This window comes from Colletotrichum truncatum (assembly GCF_014235925.2).
Source record: "Colletotrichum truncatum strain CMES1059 chromosome Unknown Contig_0008, whole genome shotgun sequence".
NCBI classification, from domain to species: domain Eukaryota; kingdom Fungi; phylum Ascomycota; class Sordariomycetes; order Glomerellales; family Glomerellaceae; genus Colletotrichum; species Colletotrichum truncatum.
Window position 1 is genome coordinate 1089459 of NW_027222405.1, and position 23431 is coordinate 1112889.

At 50.1% G+C, this 23431-nt stretch overlaps 8 protein-coding genes across 8 annotated transcripts; 4 read left to right on the plus strand and 4 right to left on the minus strand.

Moving 5' to 3' along the window:
• Nucleotides 1–468: 468 nt before the first annotated feature.
• Nucleotides 469–1053, minus strand: CTRU02_211793 (uncharacterized protein; the record flags this gene model as incomplete). Its single annotated transcript, XM_070205717.1, has 1 exon — nucleotides 469–1053. One exon carries the CDS (start codon nucleotides 1051–1053, stop codon nucleotides 469–471), a length of 585 nt encoding a protein of 194 aa, XP_070060530.1.
• Nucleotides 1054–2773: 1720 nt separating this feature from the next.
• Nucleotides 2774–3931, plus strand: CTRU02_211794 (RNA 3'-terminal phosphate cyclase; the record flags this gene model as incomplete). The annotated part of the gene is made up of 1 exon (XM_070205718.1): nucleotides 2774–3931. The coding sequence occupies one exon, from the start codon at nucleotides 2774–2776 to the stop codon at nucleotides 3929–3931; it is 1158 nt and encodes a 385-aa protein (XP_070060531.1).
• A 1285-nt stretch (nucleotides 3932–5216) lies between these two features.
• CTRU02_211795 (uncharacterized protein) lies at nucleotides 5217–5661 on the plus strand (the record flags this gene model as incomplete). The annotated part of the gene is made up of 2 exons (XM_036725445.2): nucleotides 5217–5495; nucleotides 5602–5661. 2 exons carry the CDS (start codon nucleotides 5217–5219, stop codon nucleotides 5659–5661), a joined length of 339 nt encoding a protein of 112 aa, XP_036582650.2.
• Nucleotides 5662–6702: 1041 nt separating this feature from the next.
• Nucleotides 6703–8680, plus strand: CTRU02_211796 (uncharacterized protein; the record flags this gene model as incomplete). The annotated part of the gene is made up of 3 exons (XM_036725446.1): nucleotides 6703–7127; nucleotides 7184–8417; nucleotides 8471–8680. The coding sequence occupies 3 exons, from the start codon at nucleotides 6703–6705 to the stop codon at nucleotides 8678–8680; spliced, it is 1869 nt and encodes a 622-aa protein (XP_036582651.1).
• A 1519-nt stretch (nucleotides 8681–10199) lies between these two features.
• CTRU02_211797 (short chain dehydrogenase reductase family protein) lies at nucleotides 10200–11394 on the minus strand (the record flags this gene model as incomplete). Its single annotated transcript, XM_036725447.1, has 4 exons — nucleotides 10200–10399; nucleotides 10463–10525; nucleotides 10581–11202; nucleotides 11302–11394. 4 exons carry the CDS (start codon nucleotides 11392–11394, stop codon nucleotides 10200–10202), a joined length of 978 nt encoding a protein of 325 aa, XP_036582652.1.
• A 1330-nt stretch (nucleotides 11395–12724) lies between these two features.
• Nucleotides 12725–13810, minus strand: CTRU02_211798 (extracellular proline-serine rich protein; the record flags this gene model as incomplete). The annotated part of the gene is made up of 2 exons (XM_070205719.1): nucleotides 12725–13217; nucleotides 13530–13810. 2 exons carry the CDS (start codon nucleotides 13808–13810, stop codon nucleotides 12725–12727), a joined length of 774 nt encoding a protein of 257 aa, XP_070060532.1.
• Nucleotides 13811–20234: 6424 nt separating this feature from the next.
• On the plus strand, nucleotides 20235–21264 carry CTRU02_211799 (fungal transcriptional regulatory protein; the record flags this gene model as incomplete). The annotated part of the gene is made up of 2 exons (XM_036725449.1): nucleotides 20235–20470; nucleotides 20565–21264. 2 exons carry the CDS (start codon nucleotides 20235–20237, stop codon nucleotides 21262–21264), a joined length of 936 nt encoding a protein of 311 aa, XP_036582654.1.
• Nucleotides 21265–21653: 389 nt separating this feature from the next.
• CTRU02_211800 (MFS monocarboxylate) lies at nucleotides 21654–23020 on the minus strand (the record flags this gene model as incomplete). The annotated part of the gene is made up of 2 exons (XM_036725450.2): nucleotides 21654–22786; nucleotides 22861–23020. The coding sequence occupies 2 exons, from the start codon at nucleotides 23018–23020 to the stop codon at nucleotides 21654–21656; spliced, it is 1293 nt and encodes a 430-aa protein (XP_036582655.2).
• Nucleotides 23021–23431: the final 411 nt, after the last annotated feature.

A 23431-nucleotide genomic window follows, 5' to 3' on the forward strand; every position in this document is an offset into this window, starting at 1 on the left:
ACAGCCACCACTACAGAGGTCTTGCCAACAAATGTGAGTTGAGCCGCCTCGGCGACATTGGCGATTCCTTGGCCCATGATAAGAGATTGGGTGGAGTCTGAAATGGTGTCGTGAAGTGGCGTGGTGCCGAGTTGGGGCTTTCTTGGCGGTTGCATCTCTCCAAGCACAGATCTTAGGTCTCATTGTCGAACTCCGCTCAACACTTGCTAAAGCGCCGGACTGCGGGTGCCGGGTGTGGTAAGAAAGTACTATACATGTAACATTGCGTATAGAATGGAATTTACCCGCCAGCCTGATACTTCAAGCTTTGTTTTCTCAAATATTGTGTTGGTAGCCTATTCTCAGCCTGCTCTCAGCCTGCCTTACCACACCACTATCGTAATCCATTAGACATTTCAGCTTCACCCCGTTGACTATCTGCAATCTGTTGGCTGCAATGTGCAAAACCCACTGGGGGAAAAGAACATCTCAATCCTCCACAGGGATTAGAGGCCAACGGGTGTCATCGGATCCCTTGATGGCTGTCTCATCAAATCGATCAAGCCAAACGCGGCCAAGTGGGAACGGGGGTGTTCCTGCAAGCTCCGCATCTCTCAACCAGAGCCTCAAGAGATGACGTTTCCCAAGCCCGTCATCCTCGTCGCGAAACGCCTCTCGCCCATGGAGCACCCTCCGGTTGTTGAAAAACACCAAGTCGCCCGTTTCGTACTGTACGCGATATGCAGCCTCCTCGGCGATGAGCTGTAGGGCGTCGAGGGCTGCTCCCTGACGCCGCGTCAGTGGTGGAACATGACCAGGGCGGAACCCGTGGTGCGACCGTATGAGGGCGCCACGGCTGAAGATCATCTCTGCCGCGGCGGACCTCTCACCGAGGAACATGACAGGACGGCGGACAAGGCTCCCGTCTCTGGCACGGGGCCAGTCAAAAGGCCAGTCGGGCTCTGCGAGGTCGCAGAGCAGATCTGGTCTGTTTGCGGCCAGCTCATTGTAGATGGTCGAGACGGGGCAGAAGATGCCCTCACCTCCGCTGGTGGACGGTCGGATGACCATCATAGCAACGACGTCGGCTGTTGGATCCGCATGAAATGGCTGCCACGATCACCATCAGCCGTCATTTCCTCGTCACCAAGGGGACCACATCTCCATGCAGTGTGCGATGGCAGGCCAGACTGGCCAAAGAGGAAACGAAACAATCAACATGTACATACAAGCGCACTATTTCTCCATGGCCCTGGCCGTGTCGTTCGTCCCGCATCCGATAGGTCGGTAACATGTACTGGTTTTATCAGTCAATTAGCGGGCGTGTCGACACACACAAATGAGATGGTGCTCAAACCCCCTTAAGGGGGTGGCCAAAGGCATGTTGTCTCGGGCGACGGCGCCCGACCCAGGATACTTCCAAAACACGTACCGATGACTTTGCCTCCTGGCTGCTGACCGCGCTGCGGCGACACATGGCTGGCAACTCCAGCAAACGTGGTGAATATGGCCCTCATGGAAAGGGCTGATGGCTCTATCCCACGTATGATACGGATGCCGAGCCCGCTGTGCAGGCTCTTACGGATTGATGCAAGCTTGACCTCGAGGCTAGGCAATGGGAAGGTTGACCTGTTTATTTCGTCAAGCGCCTTTCCCGACTCTGGAGATAGATTAGTATTTCGAGACCATCTCTGAAAGTCTCGGTGCAATTAGAGAAGTAGCTAATTAAAATTTACCGGAAAACCTTTCACAAGCGGCCTTGATTTCATGTAGTTCATTGCTTGAGAGTTGCGTTAGAGCTTCATCCTTCAGGTCCGACCCTCTCCATGCCATCGAGCCTAGCGAGGAGGGCCATGGGCTTGGGAGTCGGAGTCTGTCCCCTGGCAAGGGATGGTCCTTGCAAAAAGCCTCGAAGTCCTCTTTCTTGGTTTCATACTGAGGGACGAAGTGAGAGTCGCTTGTGCTCGCCATCATGGACAGAAAGGGTGGGATAAGAACGTGATCAGCGCCGTGTGGGCGGTACAAAAACTGTATGGGCGATACGGTGAAGAGTAATATGATTTCCATCGCATCTTCCGTGATGCCTCAAGAAGCTCGCCTCTCCTTTTAGCGTTTTTTTTTTTGGCAGTCAAAGCACCCTTTGTTCCGTAGCATCGTCGATCTTTTTCGAGTTTCACATGTATCGAAGTAGTGAACCTCGTAGCCTGCTGCTGTCTCTCTCCAACGGCCACTAGGGGCATATGAACTAGCCTCAGATAAACCAAAGGATTCATTCTCGGTACCTTTCTGACAGGTACTGTACCCGCATTTAACCGCCGCAACGGTCATCTGCGCTGCTAGAGCCCGATGCGGCGCGGAGTGCTGCATGAGAAGTACTGCAACCCAAGCCCCCAGCCGCCCACTTAGTATGAAGGCTGCATAGGCATGATGCGGATGAGGGCCTTTTTGAGCAGGCTTATCGTGTTGGCATTTGGGGCTTGGCGTCCGCTCATCAATCGATTACAGTGCGAAACGCTTCAGGTCTATCCAGTGAATGTGGTGATCCTCCACTCAATCAAGATTGATGCAGTAAGCCAACGAACGAGTTCAGGGAATAGCGACCGGATTGACTTGATAGAATATGGTTATTGCGATGTTTTGAGGACGCAACTATTGGTACCCATACAATGCACGTTTGGCACTCCCGCTGTCAATTCCTGGTAGGTATCTTCACTGTCAAAAAGCTTCCCGCCTCTAACATCTCCAGAGACTTACATGAAGAATAAGTGGTATTCTCTTTTTCTTCCTTGATAGAATGTCCAGCCAGGGCAGATATGAGGCTGTGAGTCTCGATGGCACCGCTTATGAAGGCGGCGGCGGCCTCATACGATATGGCATTGCTCTCTCCAGCATTCTCAACAGACCGCTACGAATTCATTCCATTCGAGCGAACCGGCCCGGTGTTGGAGGGCTTCGACCTGAGCACACAGTCGCCATAGATTCCATGGCGCAGCTCACAGCGGCCCAGGTAAGTGGAAACAAGCCCGCTAGTCGGGAAATAACTTTCAATCCTCACGCGGACTTGAGTGGAAATCACGCGCAGCCTCCGACTGAGCTGGACGTGACGGTTGAGGGTTCTGCTTCGATATTTCTCGTGGCCATGCTTCCGTTTATTCTGTTCTCTCACCTGGGGTCCAGAGCGTCTCACTTTACTTCTGGAGTGGACGAGAGCGCTGGGCTAGAGCTCACCATCAGAGCGGGTACCCTTTGTGTGAAAGCCCCTTCGATAAACTACTTGCGACAAGTATTCGTTCCGACCATGAAGCTCGTTGGAATTGGAGAAGACTACCTGGGCATTGACAATGAGCATGAGCAAGGATGGCACACAGAAAACACCAAATTCCCGGGCAAAATGGTTGCGAGGATAAAGCCTTTAAAAGAAGCCCTACCCGGTTTTATCCTCGAGCGACGAGGAGAATTACAAACGATCCGAGCTACGGCTCATGTGCCAGGTCATGTGCTCGACCAGTTCAAAGAAAACCTCGTGAATGAGTTAAAAAGTGCCGTCGGGGGGTCCGGAAGCAACGTCGAGGTCATTATCGATGTCTTCAAATCGGTGCCGGACGACCAATACCACTTGCTGTTGGTCGCTACGACAGTGGCACCTACAGCCTATCTTGGCTACGAGCAGGTTTACCCCCAGAGCGATGTTTTCCCCAAGGAGATGGAGGGAGACGAGGAGATGATTGCAAGCCGACTCATCAGATGTTGCATCCGTGGGCTGTGGGCCGAGCTGCGCACGGGAAACGCCGTCGATGAGCACATGGAGGATATGTTGGTCATCTACCAGAGCCTGGCATCCGGCTTTTCATCCGTCTCAGCGAAGAATGGAGATGAGCCTGTTCCAGAATTTAACGCAGAGACTCCGTCCATCAGTGAGTACACGGCACGATATAACACTTCATCATCTTGACTTTTGTTTTGAGAGGGAGGCTAACTTGTGGGTCGAAGAATCCGGATCTTTGTATGAGATTTCCACGGGATCAATGCATCGAGCGACAAGCTGGTGGATGGTGGAGCAGCTCACTGGGGTCAAGACTGAAAATCGCTTGGTGAATGGGCGGGAGCATGTCGGTTGTCGTGGCATCGGGCTTGGTTCGTGACATGAGTGCGATTCTATGAGGCACCCAAGAATCATGGAGGCGAAATTTGAAGATGCCTGATGAGCATGGATCTATTTAGCACTAACCACAATTCACAAATTGAAATAGCTTGATAAAACCGATCTGTTTCACAAGCCTCCTAAGTCGTCACTTTGTACTTATACACTCCTGTCTGTAGCTATGTACTCGCCTATGTTGAGTTTGAAAACTGGCATCATAAAAAGTACCGGTAGGCAGACATGTATTCAATGGATGAGCGGCTCACAATGTCGAGCCTACTGGGTCAACCAGCCGCACACAAAATCCCGTTTCCCTACAGAATAAAAAGCTAGCCTGGTACGCACTGGACACTACTACACACTACCTTTGTCTACCTCGCATTGCGCGATATCAGCTCACCATCAGACACCGCACTTAGCCACCAACCACATTCGAGCCTGCAGCACGGCCTGACAGGAGCTAAGACGATGGAGCCCGACAAGGCCCGCCGCTGGTGGCTCCCCGGACCGCCCCCACAACGCCGTCTTGTGTCCATTGCCGAAGTGGAGGAGTCGCTTTGCAGGGACGGCACCCCCGAACTTTCGATTCCCGTTCGACATGTTAGCGTGACGGGGCTCACGCTCTTTGCGACAGGCCACCCAGTGGCGGCCTCGCCCCTTGATCCGTACCTGGGCCATCTCGACAGCCCAAGTAACAACAGCACAAGTACGCATTTGTTCCACGGATGCGGGAACGTTACAGGGCCGGAAGTAGCAGAGTCTTTCTCGCGCAGGGGGCCTTGCATACGCTTTTCCCGTGATCGGAGCTATTTCTCGTCGAGTCGGGCGGTGTACTGGTCCAACTCGATCGAGTTCGCAATCGCATGGAGCTTCTTCTCGGAGACGGGCCATTGGGATCCCGCAGAATGTGATAAGCCCGGTATTTGGCCGTTCCAGTGTCTCGTGTACGTATCGAGGCTAGACCTGGAGAAAACGAACTTCGAAAACGGATTGCATCTGATACCTGAACCGCAGGGATTCAGAGATGAGGAGGAAATGGAGAATGTAAAGCCCTTTTTCCACTTTTCTCTCTGACCCGTCTTTCTCCCTTTGCCATATGTATCCTTTCATCATGAGCTTTGTGGCAGCAACAATAGATCAACCGCTGATTTTGGCCACGCCTAAGTGGTGCGATTCAAACATGAGCAAGTCTCCAGAGAAGCAACTTGTCTCACCGCCTGGGGCGGCGAAGACGGAATGGGGGTTAATTGGGTCTCGGATCCCCAAGCAAACAGCGAAGGGCTTGGCAAAATGGCACGAGCAGGCTGACAAGGTCTGGCTGTTTGCCAGCTGCAATGAAACGAGCAGCACCACCATTGCCAGAGCCGGTTTGGAGGTAAGCATGCCACGACTCTCGCAGATTCACAGGTGCGAACGGAAATATGACAGGAGGGAGAAGACAAATAAGACGGAGCAAGCAATGACTGACGCTGAGTGGGCAGATACTCTGTATTGCGTTCACGCCTGGTCCCGAAATACGACAACGCGTGTCCAAGTTGTAATGGTTGGTCGAGTAAACATTGAGCAGTTTGAGGTTTTCTGGTTTCCCAGAGTAATACGGATACATGCTGCATATCTTTCTAATGCACTACCCCATAACCAAGTATCTGTACATGCTTCACTCAAGCCATGCCAATGTGAATGTTCCGTTGCGCATTGCAGTCTCACCCGAGCGAACGCCACTAAGATTGCCAGTGTAACTGCCAGCAATTTCCACATCAGCTATGCCACACACACACACACACATATACACATACACAGAAATAACAATAATTTTAAAAAGGAGTATAATTCTTCATGGGAGTCATGGTAGATGAGAGTTAGCATGGAGGTAGCTTGGCAGGCGAACGGCAAAAATCTCATTCTCATTAATTGAAAGTAGAAGTAGAAGTACTCAAACCAACTAATATCCTACACCAATTAAAAAGTACAACAACCTGGTATGACCTGCAGGTCATTCCCTTTTCACTTGTGATTGTAACATTTGTAAATAGCAAACTCTTGAGTATAAGGGGATACAAAAAAGAAAGATAACCTCGATGAAAGGTATGTTAAATTTGTCAAGCATTAAGCGTTGTTCGTCTTTTCTTAAAACTACATACATATTGGGGGTTATTTTGCACACAGTCTAGTAGAATAAAATTATTTAAAATAAATGACTTATACTTAAGGTAATCCAAGTTGCTTAGGATTTTTCCCGTCAGCCTGCCAAGTTAGGATGCTGCCTGGCTCTTTCCTACGTGGTAAAAAGAAACAAATACTTTGTCAATACCACCATACCTGTACACCTATTTGCGGCAGGCACGCAAGGGGGGACTAATCCTTCCTGTTTGGCCCAAATTTACTTGGTCAGGCAATGGCAGGTCACGGGTGAGTTACCTAAGCATTGACTTATAGAGTGGCTGCATCTTAATGATGTGACCACCTTCGATCAGGCTGGCACAGCCTTGTCTTGACTTTATCTTGATCGACCCCCAGCTTCAATAGCGAACTCCACGACTGCTTGACCCGATAGCCCGCGGCGGTCACGCCCGAACTCGCGAATGCCATCTCCAAAGCCCGTCAGCAATAAGGTCGCCGACCGCCCTATTCCCCTGTCGCACTTCGCCTCCAAGAACATCCCCAAGAGCAACCACCGACATCCTCACTACCTCACCTTTATCATGTTTTCAATCGGCGTCATAGGATTCGTGCTTCTCGCTCATGGCCTGTTCTATGGCCTTTTTTCTTCGGGTCTTTTGGCGGCGCCGGCTTTACCTTCGCTTGAGGATCACCCAGACGAGGTATGGGATCATGTTGCTCCCTTCATCTTCGACTCAGTTCAGGGCCTTCTTAAGCAATGGCCTAACTCGTACGCCCCGAACGGTCACTCTGTCGTTGCCGGTACTTTAGAACCGGCAACGGTCTTGTATCATGCCAAGCATGGCGCCGGGCCTCCGGAGAAACCCACCTTCTTCGCTTTTGATGCGTACGTCCTTGTTTGCCGCTTCCTCTACCGATGCTTCTCTGCTGACCAAGTGGAAGCGAAATGTCGGTAGGCATTTATGGAGGATTCGGCGAGTCTCGTCTGCACGTCTACGGTACAACTCGTACCCTTAACATTATCTACTTGGATGGCCAGTCGGCGACTTTGACTCCCGCAGGAACTCTCGACTCGCAGATGGCGCTTCTCCAGGGAAGTGTGCCCAAGTCTCCATCTTACGACCTTACATACGACGACGATCAAAGGGCGATTGATCTGTGCGCACTCGTCGCTGAACTCGGGATTGATGGTGTTGTCCGCATGAACGCTGGATTCGAGGTGCTCATATGTGACTATTCGGCCGCTAAAGTTGAAGAGATATTTGTCACTAATATCACAGTGCCTGGAAACAAGGAGAATGAAAACAACGATTCTCTTCCACGGGATCCCAACCGCCAGCCTCCCCGAGGTTTCGGCAATATTTTCTCGGAGCAAGGCTCTTACGAGTGGCTCCGGAGTGCCACCTGGCACTACGGAGCCTACGGTGGGGGAGGTCCATCAGAGAGGAGAGTCAAGCTCGACGTCTGCCGCCTCATGTCCTTCTACGACCCTGACCTCTCCAGTCTCGTTCACTCTCACCATGGAGGTATCGTCGGAAATCAGACTTATCAAAATGGATGGGGCCTACGTCGCGGCCATCGATTGATTGGAATCAATACCCAGGATGTTGAACTCGCTCGATCGTGGTTAAAGGAAATAACGTCGCCCAAGTTTAAAAATACACTGTGCTCCGGTATTGACTGGCATTCACTCTTCACAGTCATTCGCGCTCAGCATGGGACTCGTGCCAAAGAGATTGGGGCAGCGTTTTTCTGGGATTACAGCACTGAGAGTGCTGCCATGGAAGTAGTTACCAAGATTCATGAGCTGACTCACGCAATGCTTGCTCCGTACCTGGAGTATGAAGTTTCCAACCAGGCTACGACGACGAAGGAACAGACTATTTCCCGATGCACATCAGTATATACAAAGTTGATTGACCCGAAAAGCTTAGCAAGGTCTGAAAAGCTATTGTTCAAGTCATTCAAGGTCGTAATTCAGAAGCTGTGCCAGTGGGAGTGGGATCTTTTTGAATGGAGCGAAAGACATACGACGAACTTCCTTGGTTTTGAACAAGACTTGGGTTCTCTTTCGATCCAGGATGAGATTCTTAAGCAAAGAAAGTCCACCGAAGATCTACTCGCGTGGATTGGCTGGGACACATGGACTGAATGTGACCGCCAGTGCGCTATAAATGTGAGTTATACCCAGTTGGCCAAGGTGCGACTTGGCGCTAACAACCATCTCAGGAGCTCTGTACTATTCCAACGTGGCCTGTTATATATGCACCAGGTCTTCCGCAGGGAGGTATCTACGCAGGAAACAGTTCCAGGCTTACCGAAGAGGAAATGCGCGAGTTTTGGCGGCCAAAGTGCGTCAATAGAACCGACTTTGACCGTGGTGGGGGTCGCGGGAGAGAGCCTGTCTATCAGTTCCCTGATGTACCGCCCTACATCTAAGTCAATAGAGTGCATCTTTGGTGAGCAGCAAAATTGCAAGCAGGTTACCACTAACTAGAACTTACGGCCGGGATGATAGGTATGGGTAAATGAATTTGAAGTGAGGGCGAGGTCCGAAAACAGGGAGTGGCAGCAACATAAGTGATCATCTTTTTTCGCATGGTGCCATAGCATCACACAGAACACTGTACTTTGAATACAGTCGATGCTTCCACCGCAATGAGATACTATGAACCGTCATGCACAAGTCAAAACCTTTTGTTATGGGCTCCGAGTTTTAGAGAACATCTAGCCCGGCAGTGATCCAAGGACAAACTGTAATGATTATATCTTCAGGCGGCGGCTGAGAAGAATACTAATACTGCCGATAATGCCTTCACCACCGCTCATACTGCTAGTACGCTTGCGAGCATATTTTTTTTTTTTTTGATGCCGGACTGACTGTAGGCCCAAGCGGTAGATAAGGCCATCCGGAGAGCCTTCCATCCATGCTCAATTTGGTAACCCTCTCACCACCTGCCTTTAGGCAAAAGACTCAAATCGTATGTTGCCTCTCTTAGTCTATGCCTGGAGCAACAGCTTCATGTTGGGGTCCTTCAAGATTCGACAGTCGCTCTCGTATCCCTTTTCCTTCCATCCAACTGTCTGGCAGTCCTGCGAGTTTTGTCAACGGGCCATAGCCTCGATTAAGCTCTTTGGTCACTCTAAAATGCAGCGGTGTTAGAGAAGCGGAGACGATCTGGCGGTGAGGGTCAACTTGACAAACATGCAAGATTGAGAATAAGTCGGCTCCCGCAAGTATACAGGACAAACTTGAAATTTTTGATTACTTCAACAACCAGGTCGGTTTAAAGTGACCAGCTACACACAACGACGATGACTCAATGATCAATAGCAACGCATCGCCGGGGTGCAAACAGCGATAGTTATATGCGGCTTGCTAAAGTTTTGGGGTTGGAACTTCCAAAAAAAAAAAAAAAAAAACGTTACTCAGCCACCTGAGTAGGTTTAACATCAAAAGACTAGCCTTTGTGATATCTTTGCTCGAGGTTGTAAGGCGTAGCAGCTTCCGTATTTCTCTCGACTTGCTAGACTGCGGAGCAAATATAAAAGCTGGAAACCCTTATTATATATGGAGAATAATACGACAACGTACCTTTAGTCCGATTAGGTACAGGAATGAACAAAACCGGACTGTGAGTGATTGAAGAGGCATAGCATCGGCTACCTCGCATGGGGCTTGTGCAGGCCAGAAACCAAACTCCACGCTGCCAAAGCATGGCTCCTGAGTCACGTAGGATTATGTACCGAGACGCCCAATAGAAACGATACCTATACGTTTATAGGCTATAGCCTGAGAATTATATAGGTGATGAATCATGCATGCATTGATCGTCAAACAGCATATACAGCCCCGTAAGTCAGTCTTTGTATTAATAAGGCTAGTGGGATTATATTTTCATGTGATAATGGCATATTTCCAGCCATTGCCAGAAATCTGAGCCACGAATGCAAACCCTTAAGCTTCCGTGGCTGGAGCGGCCGGTGGGGCAGCTCCGGGAGCCTCAGCCGGAGTTGCCGGCGGAGGTGTCTGGGGCTCGGCCGGTGGGGGCTGGGCTGCCGGCTGTCCTTCCCCAGCTGGCGGAGGAGTAGCTTGCTGTCCGCCATTTCCTTTGCCTTTGCCTTTTCCACGATCACCACCAGGGCTAATGTTGATACCTACGTCAAAATTCGTCAGCTAATGACCGTTCACGGGACAGCATATTTATTTAGGTCACTTACCCGACTTGCCGCCAACCGAGGTACTACCATCACTTCCCTTGGTGATGCCCAAGTTGCCTCCGACTAGTTTTCTGGGTTAGCAAAGTGGGCCAGAGGAATCAATTGAAGGACTTCTTACCGTTCTGGACCTGGCCATCAGCTCCAATTGTAATACCGGCGTTGTCCTTGAACTGTTCTGACTCTTGGACGGCTTTAGGCTGGCCTGCTTCGCCAGCTGGCTTGGCGGCTTCACCTGCGTTGCCGTTGCCTTTCCCTTTGCGTTCTGCCTCCTTTGCGGCCTCTTTCGCCTTTGCCGCCTCACCAGGGTTCGCTCCGAGACCTTGCTCTGCCTTCGCAGCTTCGCCAGGGTTGGCAGCAGGACCGCCTTCTCCTTTACCCTTACCAGCCTTTTGACCGCCCCCGCCAGCCGCTTCGCCGCCTTGACCGGCGTTCGCGGTGCCGTTCTTCTTGCCTTGGCTGGCATTCAGAAACGCATCAAGTGCACTATTACCAGTTCCTCCCGCAGGCTTGTTGCCTCCCAGCTGGAGCCCGGGAGCAGACAGACCGCCATTTCCATTAGCCGTCTGGTTTCCTGCAGCTCCAGCTTGTTGGCCCTGTCCCTTGCCCTTGCCTCCGAGCTGAAGCCCTCCCGGGCCGCCGATGTTGATGCCTCCGCCCTCGAAGCTAATCTGCCTCTTGGTGACAGTAGGTTTGTCGGTATTCGGCTTAACAAGAGCTGCGGCACGACCGGCAGCACTGCCCTATAACGTCAAGGAGGCATTAGTAAGACGATTAACGAGTTGACAAGATGTAATAATCATTCACAGATGATTCCTGAGCAACCAGCCTTGTTGACTTACAGAAAACATGTTTAACTGGCTCTCTTGGCGGTCGCAAAGCCCCCCTTCGCCAAGCGCCAAGATGGCCACTGCAACAAGAGAAGAGAACCGCATGTTGGTCAAACAGGAAATCGGCGGATCTTCTTCTTAATTTTTTTTTTTTTTTGAAACAAAAAATATGGTCCAAAGAGGGCTGCACAGCAGCAAAGAATTGAAGCTAAGGCGAGAATAGGATATTAGGGCGTAACAACAACAACCAGCGAAGCATCAAGCTTCTGCACGAACGAAAAGACTGAGCGACAGAGGAAAGACCATGAGAAGCAAAGGACGAGATGAGATGATTAACAATCCGGGGAAAGGAGGGAATTGGCATCTCACGCCCCACATATTTTTCTTAGAGGAACTGCATATAGAGTTACTTTTCGTCAGAACACAACGCAGAGTTGTGTTCTACATTTGCCCGTTTCTATCGTCGGCTGACGTGGACGTGAAGCCGGGCCGGAGAGCGTAACATTTGGGGGATCTTGAGCCGCATGAAGCGAGCCTGAACCGGGCACCACCCTGGTGCTCGTGCACACTTTGATCTGGACCTTTTCTGCCCATCGTAGCCCAACTCGCCCCCCCAAACCCAGCTGGTTGGATCGGCCAAGTTAAACGCTAAGAGTAGTTTAAAAGCGTCAAGAGTTCTCGCCAAAACACACACGTCAACGGAGGCCAAGAAAAAGGAAACGTCACAAATAACCCGGAGTGCATAACATGGATGGGTTTTGGGTGAGATCGGATGGCGCCGCAAGTGGCTCGTCTGGAGTTGACTTGCTACCACACCACCGTCTCGGCACGGCTTGGCGTCGCGGAGCTGCGGCAGCGCGGGCTATTATTGGGATTTTTCTAGGGATGCCCGCCCGGTGTTCACCGTGTCCGTCGTAACCCTTCCGAGACGGGATCTTATTTATTCATGGGGCGTACAATGGCATGCTGCGCGAGGAAAGCAAGGGAGGGGAGAGATTAAAGGCAGTAAGGCACCGTCCAATTCGTTCATTACTTTTCTTATCCTTTCTGCGTCGTAAAGTCATTAGAAATTACGAATAGTAAAGCGCGCACAGTGAAGAATGAAGGACTCGGGGAAGGTTGTAGTAGTAGGGAAGGGCTTTTTTCCAAGGAGGGTTTTGAAGTGATTTCGACATCGGCCACACTTCGCCACACACACACCAGGCTCGTTTTCTTGAACACTCTTCCGCTCGAAAAAAATTACACCAAACCGACACCATCCTAGAAATTCTGCCTGGAAAAAGGCAAAACAAAAGAAATAAGTAACCGTCCTTTCCCCAACATCCGCTCCGATTTCCTTTGTTTCGCCACAGTTCGTGTTAAGATGCTGTTGTTGTTGTTGTTGTTGTTGTCGTTGTCAAGATCCCGAGGACCAGAGAAAAAGATTCTCTTTCACTTAACAATGGCAGGCGGTCGGGGCCAGCGAAAGGGGAAGGAGAGTGGTCTGGTAGATGGTGACGGTCACGTCCTCATCATCGTCGTCGTTGGCGGCGTGGAAGCCACCCTTACCGCCGGTCGGGTAGGGCGCCTTGGTGATCTGGGGAGCGTTCGGAGCACGGGGGGGCTTAGTCAGAGTTACGGGGTGATTGTAGCCTGCGGACCAGCCAATGGTGTCAGGACAAGTGCCTTGGAAAACTGTAGTAACTTGGGTGACGACAACGGGCGTCGGAGTGATGTGCTGGCCAGCCGAGCCCGTCGCCGTCGCGGTGGAGTTCTTGGAAAAGGAAGGGCCAAGGGTCTTGCTCACCGTGACAGTGACGGTGGCCGGCGGCGCACAAACGGAGGGCTCGGCCGGGATCGGGGTGGGATCGGTGCAGTCGGCGCCGCTGATGGCGAACTTGGGCGTCTGAGCGTAGATCACGTAGACGTTGGTGCCGTTGATGGCATTGCTGTAATTCGGAGGCATTCAGTGTTAGCCCGGTATTCGTTCCGAACAAAAAGGACTTGGAGGCAAAACCCCTTCGCATAGGAGGCGGACCCTTGTCATGCCCACGAGTTTGATCCGCTTTTAATTTCAAGATGCTGTTACGTGACTCGTTTACCACACCCGCTTGGGATAAGCTTGATGGAGCATCTTTCAGGGGCTGAACAAAAGCAAACTCGGGAAAGCAGGACAAAGGGTCCCCCCTCCCAGGGACACAGACACACACAACACACGCACACTCCCAGACGAGAGACAGAAGAAATGGGGAAAGGCTCACAATTGGTAACCACCAGAGTTGGCAGCAGAGCAGGGGATCTGGACGGAGGCGGCACCGGCGGAGGTCTCAATGTTTTGAGCCAAAAGAGTGTAAGAAGGAGGCCAGTTGACGAAGTTGACGAGGTAGACACTGAAGATGGAGGGATCGGTATCGACGGTGTTCCAGCTCAACTCGTACTTGGTGCCCTTGGTGACGGTGGAGTTCAAAGAAGGGCTGGTGAACTCGATGGCGGAGACAACCAAGGGGGCCACGAGGGCGAGGGCAGCAGTGAAGAAACGCATATTTTCTGTGGGTTTTTGTGATCCGGAATACGAACAAAAGAGTGACTGGGATCGGTGAGGGAACGAAAAAGATCCTGAAAGTCCGAAAGCTCAGAGATAGGGGGGCATCGCGACTATTATGTGCACTTTTTTCAAGCTGCCTCTCGAAACCATGGGAGATTGGCAATAGGCAACGACAGTGCTGGGCCGCAGGAGTGGTGGAGTCTTTTCCCCAGGGCCGGAAGCCCGCGGTGCCGCTAAACCCAGAGATTTGCGTCGAACGAGGGGTTCGTATTTGGAGATGTGAAATCCTCCTGTTGGCACCTATTCAAGGGTCCGTTGTGGTTCATGATCGCGGACTAGACACTCAACACAGCGGCAGGGCACGGATCCCATTGCTAGTTATGGGTTAGGTCATTTCGCGTAGCGCCAATCTTGGCGAGGAAGATTTAAGCACTATTATGTGATATGCGGCACAGTTAAGCCACAATACTTCTCTCGGGCGCTGCCCCTGATTCCTACCTACAGCTGCTTATGAGCTGGTGTGCTGCTTATGCTGCTTTGTAAAGGGGGTTACCCAAACTGGACCGTTGATATTGGCGTTCAGTTGGTTCATTGGGCGTCCGGCAGGGGCGCTATTTAGGCTGACAGCTTTCATGCCGCTTGGTTCATTTGAGGCGATCTGGTCAGCTTCTTCGACTCTTCCTTCTTCCCCTTTTTCTTGCTATTCCTTCGTGACATGAATCAAGCCATGGCACTGCGTCCTCCCGGCTCCGTTGGCGCCGCTCTGCGGCGTGGCACTCGTAAAGGTTGCCAAACCTTGGCTGTTATCTTACCGCGCCGCACCGCACTTGGACGAATACGGCATCGCTCATAGCATGACAGAGTGCCCAATTTCAACTTCGCAGGAACAGACACCTTTGCAGCCTTTTAACTCGACGAACCATGCGAGAAAGGCGAAAAAAGTCCCGCAGGGATGGAAATGAGGAACGGGGCTTTGCGAGACTGACGGTCAGCCAATGCAGCAAGAGATTCGTCCGCTCTGGTTTCTGTTGGCGCTTGGTGATGTGCGAACCAGCACCGAAGAAGAAGAAGAATAGAGCAGCAAAATTAGACCCGCCAAACCCCGTGTGCTATCAATTTCGTCTCGTGAACGTTTGCCATGGCTCGTCTCAAAAGGATCGTCGCGTTTGCGGGCCCCAATTCAACTGGGCGCAATCAGTTTGCTCCTTTTTCCGGCTTGGCGAGCGTTGGACGGAGTAAGTTGCCGGCGGCCGAGTCTTGTCATCAAAGAGATGAGTGGTGACCTTGACAAAAAACAAAAACTAATAAATGGTAGTCCATGATGACGTATAGAATAAAGATGAAAGATGGGTTGGCCGAACTTGGGCCGACAAAGGGAAGTAAACGGCTCCGTCCAATGTCGCCACGCCCCGACGCCAATTCCGGACGATGACCGGCTCCAAGCGCGTTGCCGAGGCCTGTTATTGTTTCTAGTAATCACTAAACCGTCTTGTTCAACATGTTTGTCACTAAATCAGGTGCGACTATGCCTCAGCATGCAGAAGCGCGACGCGATCTCGACTGGTCCCGACTTATCCATACGCTTTTTGTGTGAACATTGTTGCGAAAGTGTACTCCTCTTAACTAATCAACACCACTTGGGAGTGGAGTTTTTAATTCGACTAAAGATTTTTTTTTCTAGCTCAACACGCACGCACGCCATCCGTTAACTTGACCAGAACCGGTTCGTGTCCTGACTGACTCGTTGAGACTTTCCTACTTGGCTTGGTCCAGATCTAGCCTGTCGTGGACAATGGGCATGTCTTTCACCGGCGTAAACCCCGTTTGAATTGATTCGGAACAGTACCGCCTTAGACCTGAATCGGCTATTGTAGCGTAACACGGCATTTCAAGGGCTCAAAAGGGCATACAGATAGATAATGCTCAATTCGCTCCGTCACACAACCAAGCAGTATCTACTCCGAACTCGAATCAGTTGCTCGTGTCGTCGTTTGTCTTCGTTTCTCAATGAATCATTGGCACTAAGTGAAATGAGAATCCCTGTCCTTCGACAGTATCACTCTAAAACCCTGGTGTAGAGACAAGTTAGTTTCTTTGAGTCCACGGAGTACGAAGCCATTGAATTCAAGTAGTCGTTTGTCCACCGGCACGCATATCATTCTTTCAGTCTTCACGTTGGCGAAACGAGGTTCGCTGACAACTCTACCTGTTTTATATGATTGCATTCTGGCCAAAGGCCATAAAGTTGTCTTTTTTTGCCGCCCTAGGTCCTCGTGTCCATAACACCTTGTAGTTCTTAAGATGGAATAATTTCGCACGCGAGCCTCATACCGGGCGCAGTACCAAGATGCTGTTGATCGTAATATTCTCCTTAATTAGTTTTCAGGTCTTGGCCGCGCCAATCGCAGGATACGACGACATCGCAAATGCCGCTTACCTTGCCGGTCCTCTGCCTCTTCAAGAGCTAGACGCCGAACTAGCACGTCTACATGCAAACGGGACCCTTTCTAAGCGCGAAGGAGGGGAATGCCAACATGTAACCTTTTGCAGCAAGCCAAAGTTCCGAGGCAAATGCAGCGCTTTCTGTTTTGCCCCTGACAAGTTCACGCCCATCAGCCATCAATGGACACTTGAAACTCAGTCAGTTCGCATGCGAGAGAGATCCGCGTGCTGGTTCTATAGGTAGGATTGCTCCAAACGATTTGATACGTTTTTTTCTGCTGTTTCGAACGATTCCAGGACTGATGTCTCTCTATTTCAGAAATATTATGTGCAAGGTAAATGTTGATATGACCCCGATGCAATTCATCACATGGCCTGGCTACGACCTCAAACCCCCCGTCTTGGGCGCCATGTCATGCGTCTACTGTCCTGATAAAGATCCCGACTACTTCGAATAAGGGTATGGTTCTGCTAAGGCGACAATGAAAGACACGCATCTACAACAACATATATGTACTACAATCGTGGATGACGGTCTGGAAGGCTTGCGCAGTGCCCTATGAAACGGATTTGCATGTTAGCAACCGGCGGCACACAATTAGCGACATGGTTTCTACAGGAACAATAAGTTGAAGGAAGACCGGTGGCAAGTTGAACCGTCGCATCAAGGAACCTGGAAGTCTGTAATCTGATGTCATGACCAAATCGTGTTTTTGGAGTTTATTGGCAATACTTGTGTCTTCTGCGACGTCTACCGTTAGTCTACAGAGCAATCGATGCGTTGGTAGCCGTGGCCCAAAGCCATCAAGCCGGTGCGTATTCTTAATTGCATACAAATGAGAACACGAAGGTATCAAACATGAACGTGACAAGATCATACATAATTGCATCAATTAGTGATTATAAACGACGATATTTGTGTCTAGAAGGGTTAACTTCATGATGGGATTCACCACAACATGCAGGTTCACATGACAGCCATTGTGAGACTGCTGCCATCATAGTGAAAACTGAAAGGCGAGACTTCTAAGGTACAGTTTCTTGCTGTCTATGTATTAGTTTGCTTGATTTATCCTCTTCCTGAAGATAGCTCGATACGCTCAGTATTACCTGCCAATTTTCCCTGTTTCTCTAATAATCTCACAATCTACGGCAATCCTACCAGCGTAAAGGTTCAAAAGTCTGTGTCGCTGCCGCAATGTGAGAACCTGTAAGCATCGATCAAAATAAAATGGATATGATAACCAAAGAGTATCTTCATCTTATCAACACCACCTCCTCTAATCAGAGACTATCGTGTCAATAAAATGATCAGACGAACGACCACTTGGTGGCTCCGCTAGACTTCACATTGTGAAACCGTATAATCGGGAAGGCTTAGCCTATACTTGGCCATATTGCGCGCTGCTCAATATACTAGCAGACTAGCTTAGGTATTATTAAGGTAATCTACGAATCAATACCTCTAATCTTAACCTAAATTTCACAGCTAGATAGTAATGAAACCACGTATCCGTGCTAAGAATCATAGGTGTAGACATTGTGAAACCTACCTTCTAGTATCTCAGGCTTTTTAACTGAAACGAAGAGAAACATCTAACTCGCATGCAATGGAGCGTATTCAAGCACCTTCTCTAACTGGTCACGACCCCTCAGCCTACGGGTGAGCTGCTGTCGAGTCAAGGGCCCTGCCTTGCTGAGTCGTCAGCAGCTCACCAGACATTGAAAAAGAGTGCGCATTCAGAACTTAATCTATCATTGGGGATAACTTATCGTCAAAAAGTGTCGCGAATGATAATCGCCTGGCTCAACTTTCTCGCGGTAGGGCAGAGAAAGAAGCTGCTGCACTATATGAAGCGATTCTCTCTTTCTTTTCTAATATAGAGACGCATCAACATTGAACAGGGTATTCATATGAGGCAGACACAATGCCATCATCTCATGTCTTGCTACGATCGGCTTTCGGGCCCCGATCGGTCCGAATATATACTTTCTGAGCGGCATCTAGCTCCTTAGTCTTCAGTTGCGGGTGTGAAACACACTCGTTCAAATCTTTCCAGATGTGAGCAAAGAACCGAACTGTCGAAAAGTGTTGTATAAACCGCGGCACTAGTGGCATTCCATTGATGCGCTTGCCGTTACGTCTGAACTCCTTTTAGGAAGATGAAGAGACGAAAAGACAACTTTAATGTCTCGTGCGGCGCAGCAAAAGTAGGTACAAACCCTGTCTTATCTTTTAGTTCCAATGAGTTTGCAATAATTGGGCACCGAGGCCGAGCAAGGCAACCAACTCACAGTCAGCGACTCACGCGAGACGATGTGTGTGGCTCTGCCTGAGTAGGCAGCACAGGGGAGAGAAGAACTCATCGTTTCAGATTTTTGACCCGCAAAACTGACTAGCAATTAAGTTGCTAAGGTCTCCGCGGATCATTTGCAGGCGTTGCGCGGACGCGGAGGGGAAGGTAGTAGCCGTAATGGTGATGTTTAAGAGCATTCTTGTGCGCAAACGCACAGAAATTGGCTAGAGACCTAAACTTTAACAGGGGTCTGCCAGTCAGCATGTGGAATCTTCTTGTCATTTGTACAGATGACAGGGGCATTGCCGATGACCGCGGGTGTTTCGGCACGTCAACGAGGGGTGTCCAATGGTTCAAGTCCTCCGTTGACACTGAACCAGGGATTGGGCAGCACTCCCAGTTTCTTGGGTCCGTCTGATTGTTGGTTCGGCGAATCCCAACTGTAGTCAATTAGGCAAAGCCTGATAAAAAGTTCCTTAATCGAGTGTGATTCATTCAAAACCTAAGGGTGAATCAAGATTGCCTTTTCACGACAGACGTGGTTGTTCGCGGTTTTCAGGAGGCCAAGGCGGATACAGTGATTGAGCAGCTTAACTACGATCAGGTTAACGTTTGAATGATCCAAGAACTCAGTATTGCGCATGCATTCGGGTGCCTGTCGGGATTATAGAATTTTCAGAAATCAGTCATCCATCTCTGTGTGTGATGCGTCCACTTGGCTCTACGGGTATCGAGCTGACTAGGATCTGCCTGGCAATGCGAATTCTCATACTCACCAGAGTGTACGACACCATTGATTCAGTGTAAAGTCTAAGGCTGGGGTCTTATCCGCGCTGCGAAACATTCGCAAAGGCCGTTTTTTTCCGAGCAAGGTACGACAAGAGATCCAAGGGTCAAGTCAGAAGAATAATACAAGAGCCTGACTATCTGCGGTTCTTCTACATAGGAATTCAAAAATCTATTAGCTGAGCGATACGTAAACTTTCGTTTCTGCAACCGCTGGAACGGTAACGGCAAGCCTCTTTGCTTTCCCTCGCTACCTCAGCTTTCTTCCTGTTACTTTCTCTTGCCAAACGGGCCGCTCTCCGTGTATCATCGTCCACCAAGCGGCTAGAAGATGCCGTAGCGATTATACTACATGTAAGTATCCTCTGCAAGTGGAGAACAAAAGGGGTGACCAACGTCCCATCGAGGTTTCGGACGAACACAAGCGAGACCCATCACTTTCTCTACTCTTACGCTGGATCCTGTGTTGAGAATATCAGAATTCCCGTTTCGGGTAAGGTGCCATTCAGTTCACAGACCAATAGCGGGCGATCTTTTCATGTCTCCAAGTTGTGGGTCTCTTGTTGAGAATATCAGGATTTCCTATTTGGGTAATCCTGTTTAGTCTTCTTGACATTGAATTAACCTGAATGATATACATATAAGGCCGTGGCCTGATCACTTGGTTTATTTTTGACAGCAGTTCTCTTCTTAACACATTCTTTTTTTTTTCGTCTATTGTTCGTTAACTAAGCCTTTTGACTTAATAGCTTTTCAATCTTGGTCGTGCGACGTTCGATACGAGCTTGACCGGATTCTAATCCTCCATTTTTCCTTCTCGGACATTCTTCATTTCTACATACAATCTGGAGCTGGCTACTTCAAAAAATCAACGACGAAAACTATAAGAAGAAATCATGGTTCACTCATATTCTCTCGTTATCATGCTCGCAGTAGCTATGCTGGGCGAAGCTGCGGTATTGTCGACACCAGCTCACGGAACGATTTCGAGCTCCCTACTATCCAGACAGAATAAGGGAGGTAATGGCGGCGGTGCCTGTCTGAACAAGAACCTCATTCAATCAAACAGCGACAAGACTGGCCAGGAACCCGGAACGGACGGCATCAAGCCGGGCCAGGCGAAATCTGTAACGTAAGTATAGCCGATGGCAATCAATCCACAACACCTACATACAGGCATCTTCCGTGTAACAGATCATTGAGGCTTACCAACACGGACAACACAGTGACCCCGACAACTTTATCAACTTCTGCCAGGGCAAGACCATCACCAATGGCGCTCAAATCACGGCGGGATCATGCAACGGCATCCCGATGGGCGACATACCTGCCCTCAAGAACATGGTGTCGGCCATGATCACCAACCCGCAGCCAGGCGAAAAGGTACAGGCAGGTCAGACGTTCAATATCTCAGTACAAACGTCAAACCTCAAAGCTGGAAATTTTGTGAACCCTACCACAAACTACTACACATCGCCTCAGGCCCTTGATGACCAAGGAAAAATCATCGGCCATTGCCACGTTACAGTGCAAGATATTGGAAGCCTCAAGTCAACTACTCCACCTGACCCTACCAAGTTCGCCTTCTTCAAGGGTATCGACGATGCCGGCAATGGTAAAGGCCTTCTGCAGGCTACGGTTACCGGCGGTCTCCCTGCTGGCACCTACCGCGTCTGCACCATGATTGCCGCCCAGAACCATCAGCCTGTGGCTATGCCTGTGGCGCAACGCGGTGCTCAGGACGACTGTACAAAGTTCGAGGTCGTAGGCAACGGCAACAACAACGGAGCCAATGGCAACAAAAACGGAGCCAATGGGGCTAAGGACAACAATGCAAACAAGGGAGACCAGGCAAAGGCAGGCAAGGGTAGCAAGAAGGGTGGTGGCAAGACTGGTGGTGCCAAAAAAGGCGGCTCCAAGAACTAATCTACAGCTGAGCTGGCGATTGTGCTTGTTGGAGTAAGGAGAACTTTTATCTCCTCCGGAAGCTTGAACAAACTCAATAGGGACAATGCAGGTTTAGCTTTTACCGGGAGACATGACGAATGTAAGATGCCTGTTGTACGAATATACTTGTTTTCTCCTAGTGCATGACAAGATTGTTGGAGTTGTATATAATTTCAAATCTTGTTAAGATGAGTTCGCTTTATGATTGCAATGAAATCTTCTTCCTTTCTTTTTTAACATTGCGATGCGAGTTCTTGACTTGGTTCAGTCGGACTCTTCCACAATCAACGTCGAAGCCACCCACATCCAGATGGAACAAATTGGCCCGACAAGAACTGCACACGAATTGAAGTTTCTAGCCATACCTCCTACCTACTCCTTGGGACTAAGGTCCATCCAAGTATCCCCATTGAAGAGGCCAGCATCATTGAGCCCAGGTAGACAATCAATGGCTCAAACCGGCCCTGGCCATATCCAGAGCGAACCGGGCCGGTCATAAGCGAAGTCGTGATTGGACCCGTAAGGATGTTCCCAATTCCTTTTCCGAGAGCCATAAAACTGTAGACTGGTCCAGGGTCTTCCGAGAGAACAGAACCAAACTTCTGCCATAGGCATGGAAATCCGCCAGATGCCACGCCATATATCAACGAGAAGGCCACTAGAGGAGCCAATGACGAAGCATAGGCCCACATGAGAAAGCTCGCAAGGGCAGAGACAAAGGATGAGACAAAGACCAGAATAAGAACATTATTGACGCGATCAGACACGTAGCCAAGGCCGAGGTGGCCAAACACCGTTGCCACGTTGCTTGCAGCGAGAATCAACGCACCTGCTGTTCCAGAGAGACCAATGGATGTCGCATATGTCGGTAGATAGAGATAGGGGATATAGTACCCAAGGCCTTGGAGCAGGTTCGACATGGCGAAACAGTAAAAGAGTGGCTGTCGGAGAAAACCAGTATCCATCTTTCGCAGAGCCCCTTGGTTTGACACGGGCAATCGGCCTTTCAGAAGCGGTATAATAGGCAGAACGGTGATGAAAACCCCAACTGCCACGGCACGAAGAGTTGTTTGATATCCGTATTTTGACAGTAGAAGCTCCAAGAGAAAAGGGAAGCCGGCTCCGCTGCAGCCTGCACCGGCTGACATGACCCCGAAAGCCCACCCCCGCCGCTTGATGAACCACTCATTTAGCATACGCAGGATGGGATAGTACACTATCAGAAATGCAAAACCAAACATAACTCCTTGAGTAGCGATGAGGCCGGGGACCGTGGTTGCGAAGGATGCAGCCACGAGGGATACGACGCAGCCGAGCCACCCTACGACAATGAGATGTCGTTGCCATTTCTGATAACGCGCTACCAGGGGCGTTGCAACGAGGCCACCTAGAAAATAGACACTGGTTGCTACGGTACCGATGACAGCTACGTTTGAGTCTTTTTTGAAGTCGGGATGTTTCGAGTAATACTCTTGGAACACACCGTAAGATAACGGGAAGCCTATGAGGAATCATTTATCAGTACCAGATTTATGCAAGACTTGGAATGACGAATCGTTCCTGGGCAAAACATACCCCAAAGTACAGCCTCGATCACAAAAGCCCCAGCCAGAAACTTCCAAGCGGCAGCTCCGCCATCAGGAGCAGGCAGTGATTGGTGTGAAGACTGTTGCCTGTGATCCTCCTCCGTCGACGGAATCTCTTCAAGGGGAATTACTTGTGTATCCGTAGCCATTTTGAGCACTAAGAAACCTACCTGGTGGAGGCAATGGTCGAAGAGTCTCAAATCGGGAAACACCTCAATAGGCTGGCCATCGCGGAAAAGTAAATGCCAGAAGTCGAGACCATGCCTACTGCATTTTGCATATCCGCGTTTACTTACTGGGTACCCCGCACACTTGATGGCGACGTACGAGGACGACATGCGAGACCGAGTCACTGGGCCGAGTCACCAGTTACTTATCCGAACCGGATGACGCGCTCCGGTCTAGGCCCCGGCCCGGCTCGGTTTGGTATCGACCCCTGACGGTATTATAATTTAATTAATCACGTACTAATGCGACCACAACATCAGCTGACTTTTAAGGACGCAGAACCTCGCGACGGATTTGTAGATTGGACCCAAGTTGTTGAAGATCAGTGCTAA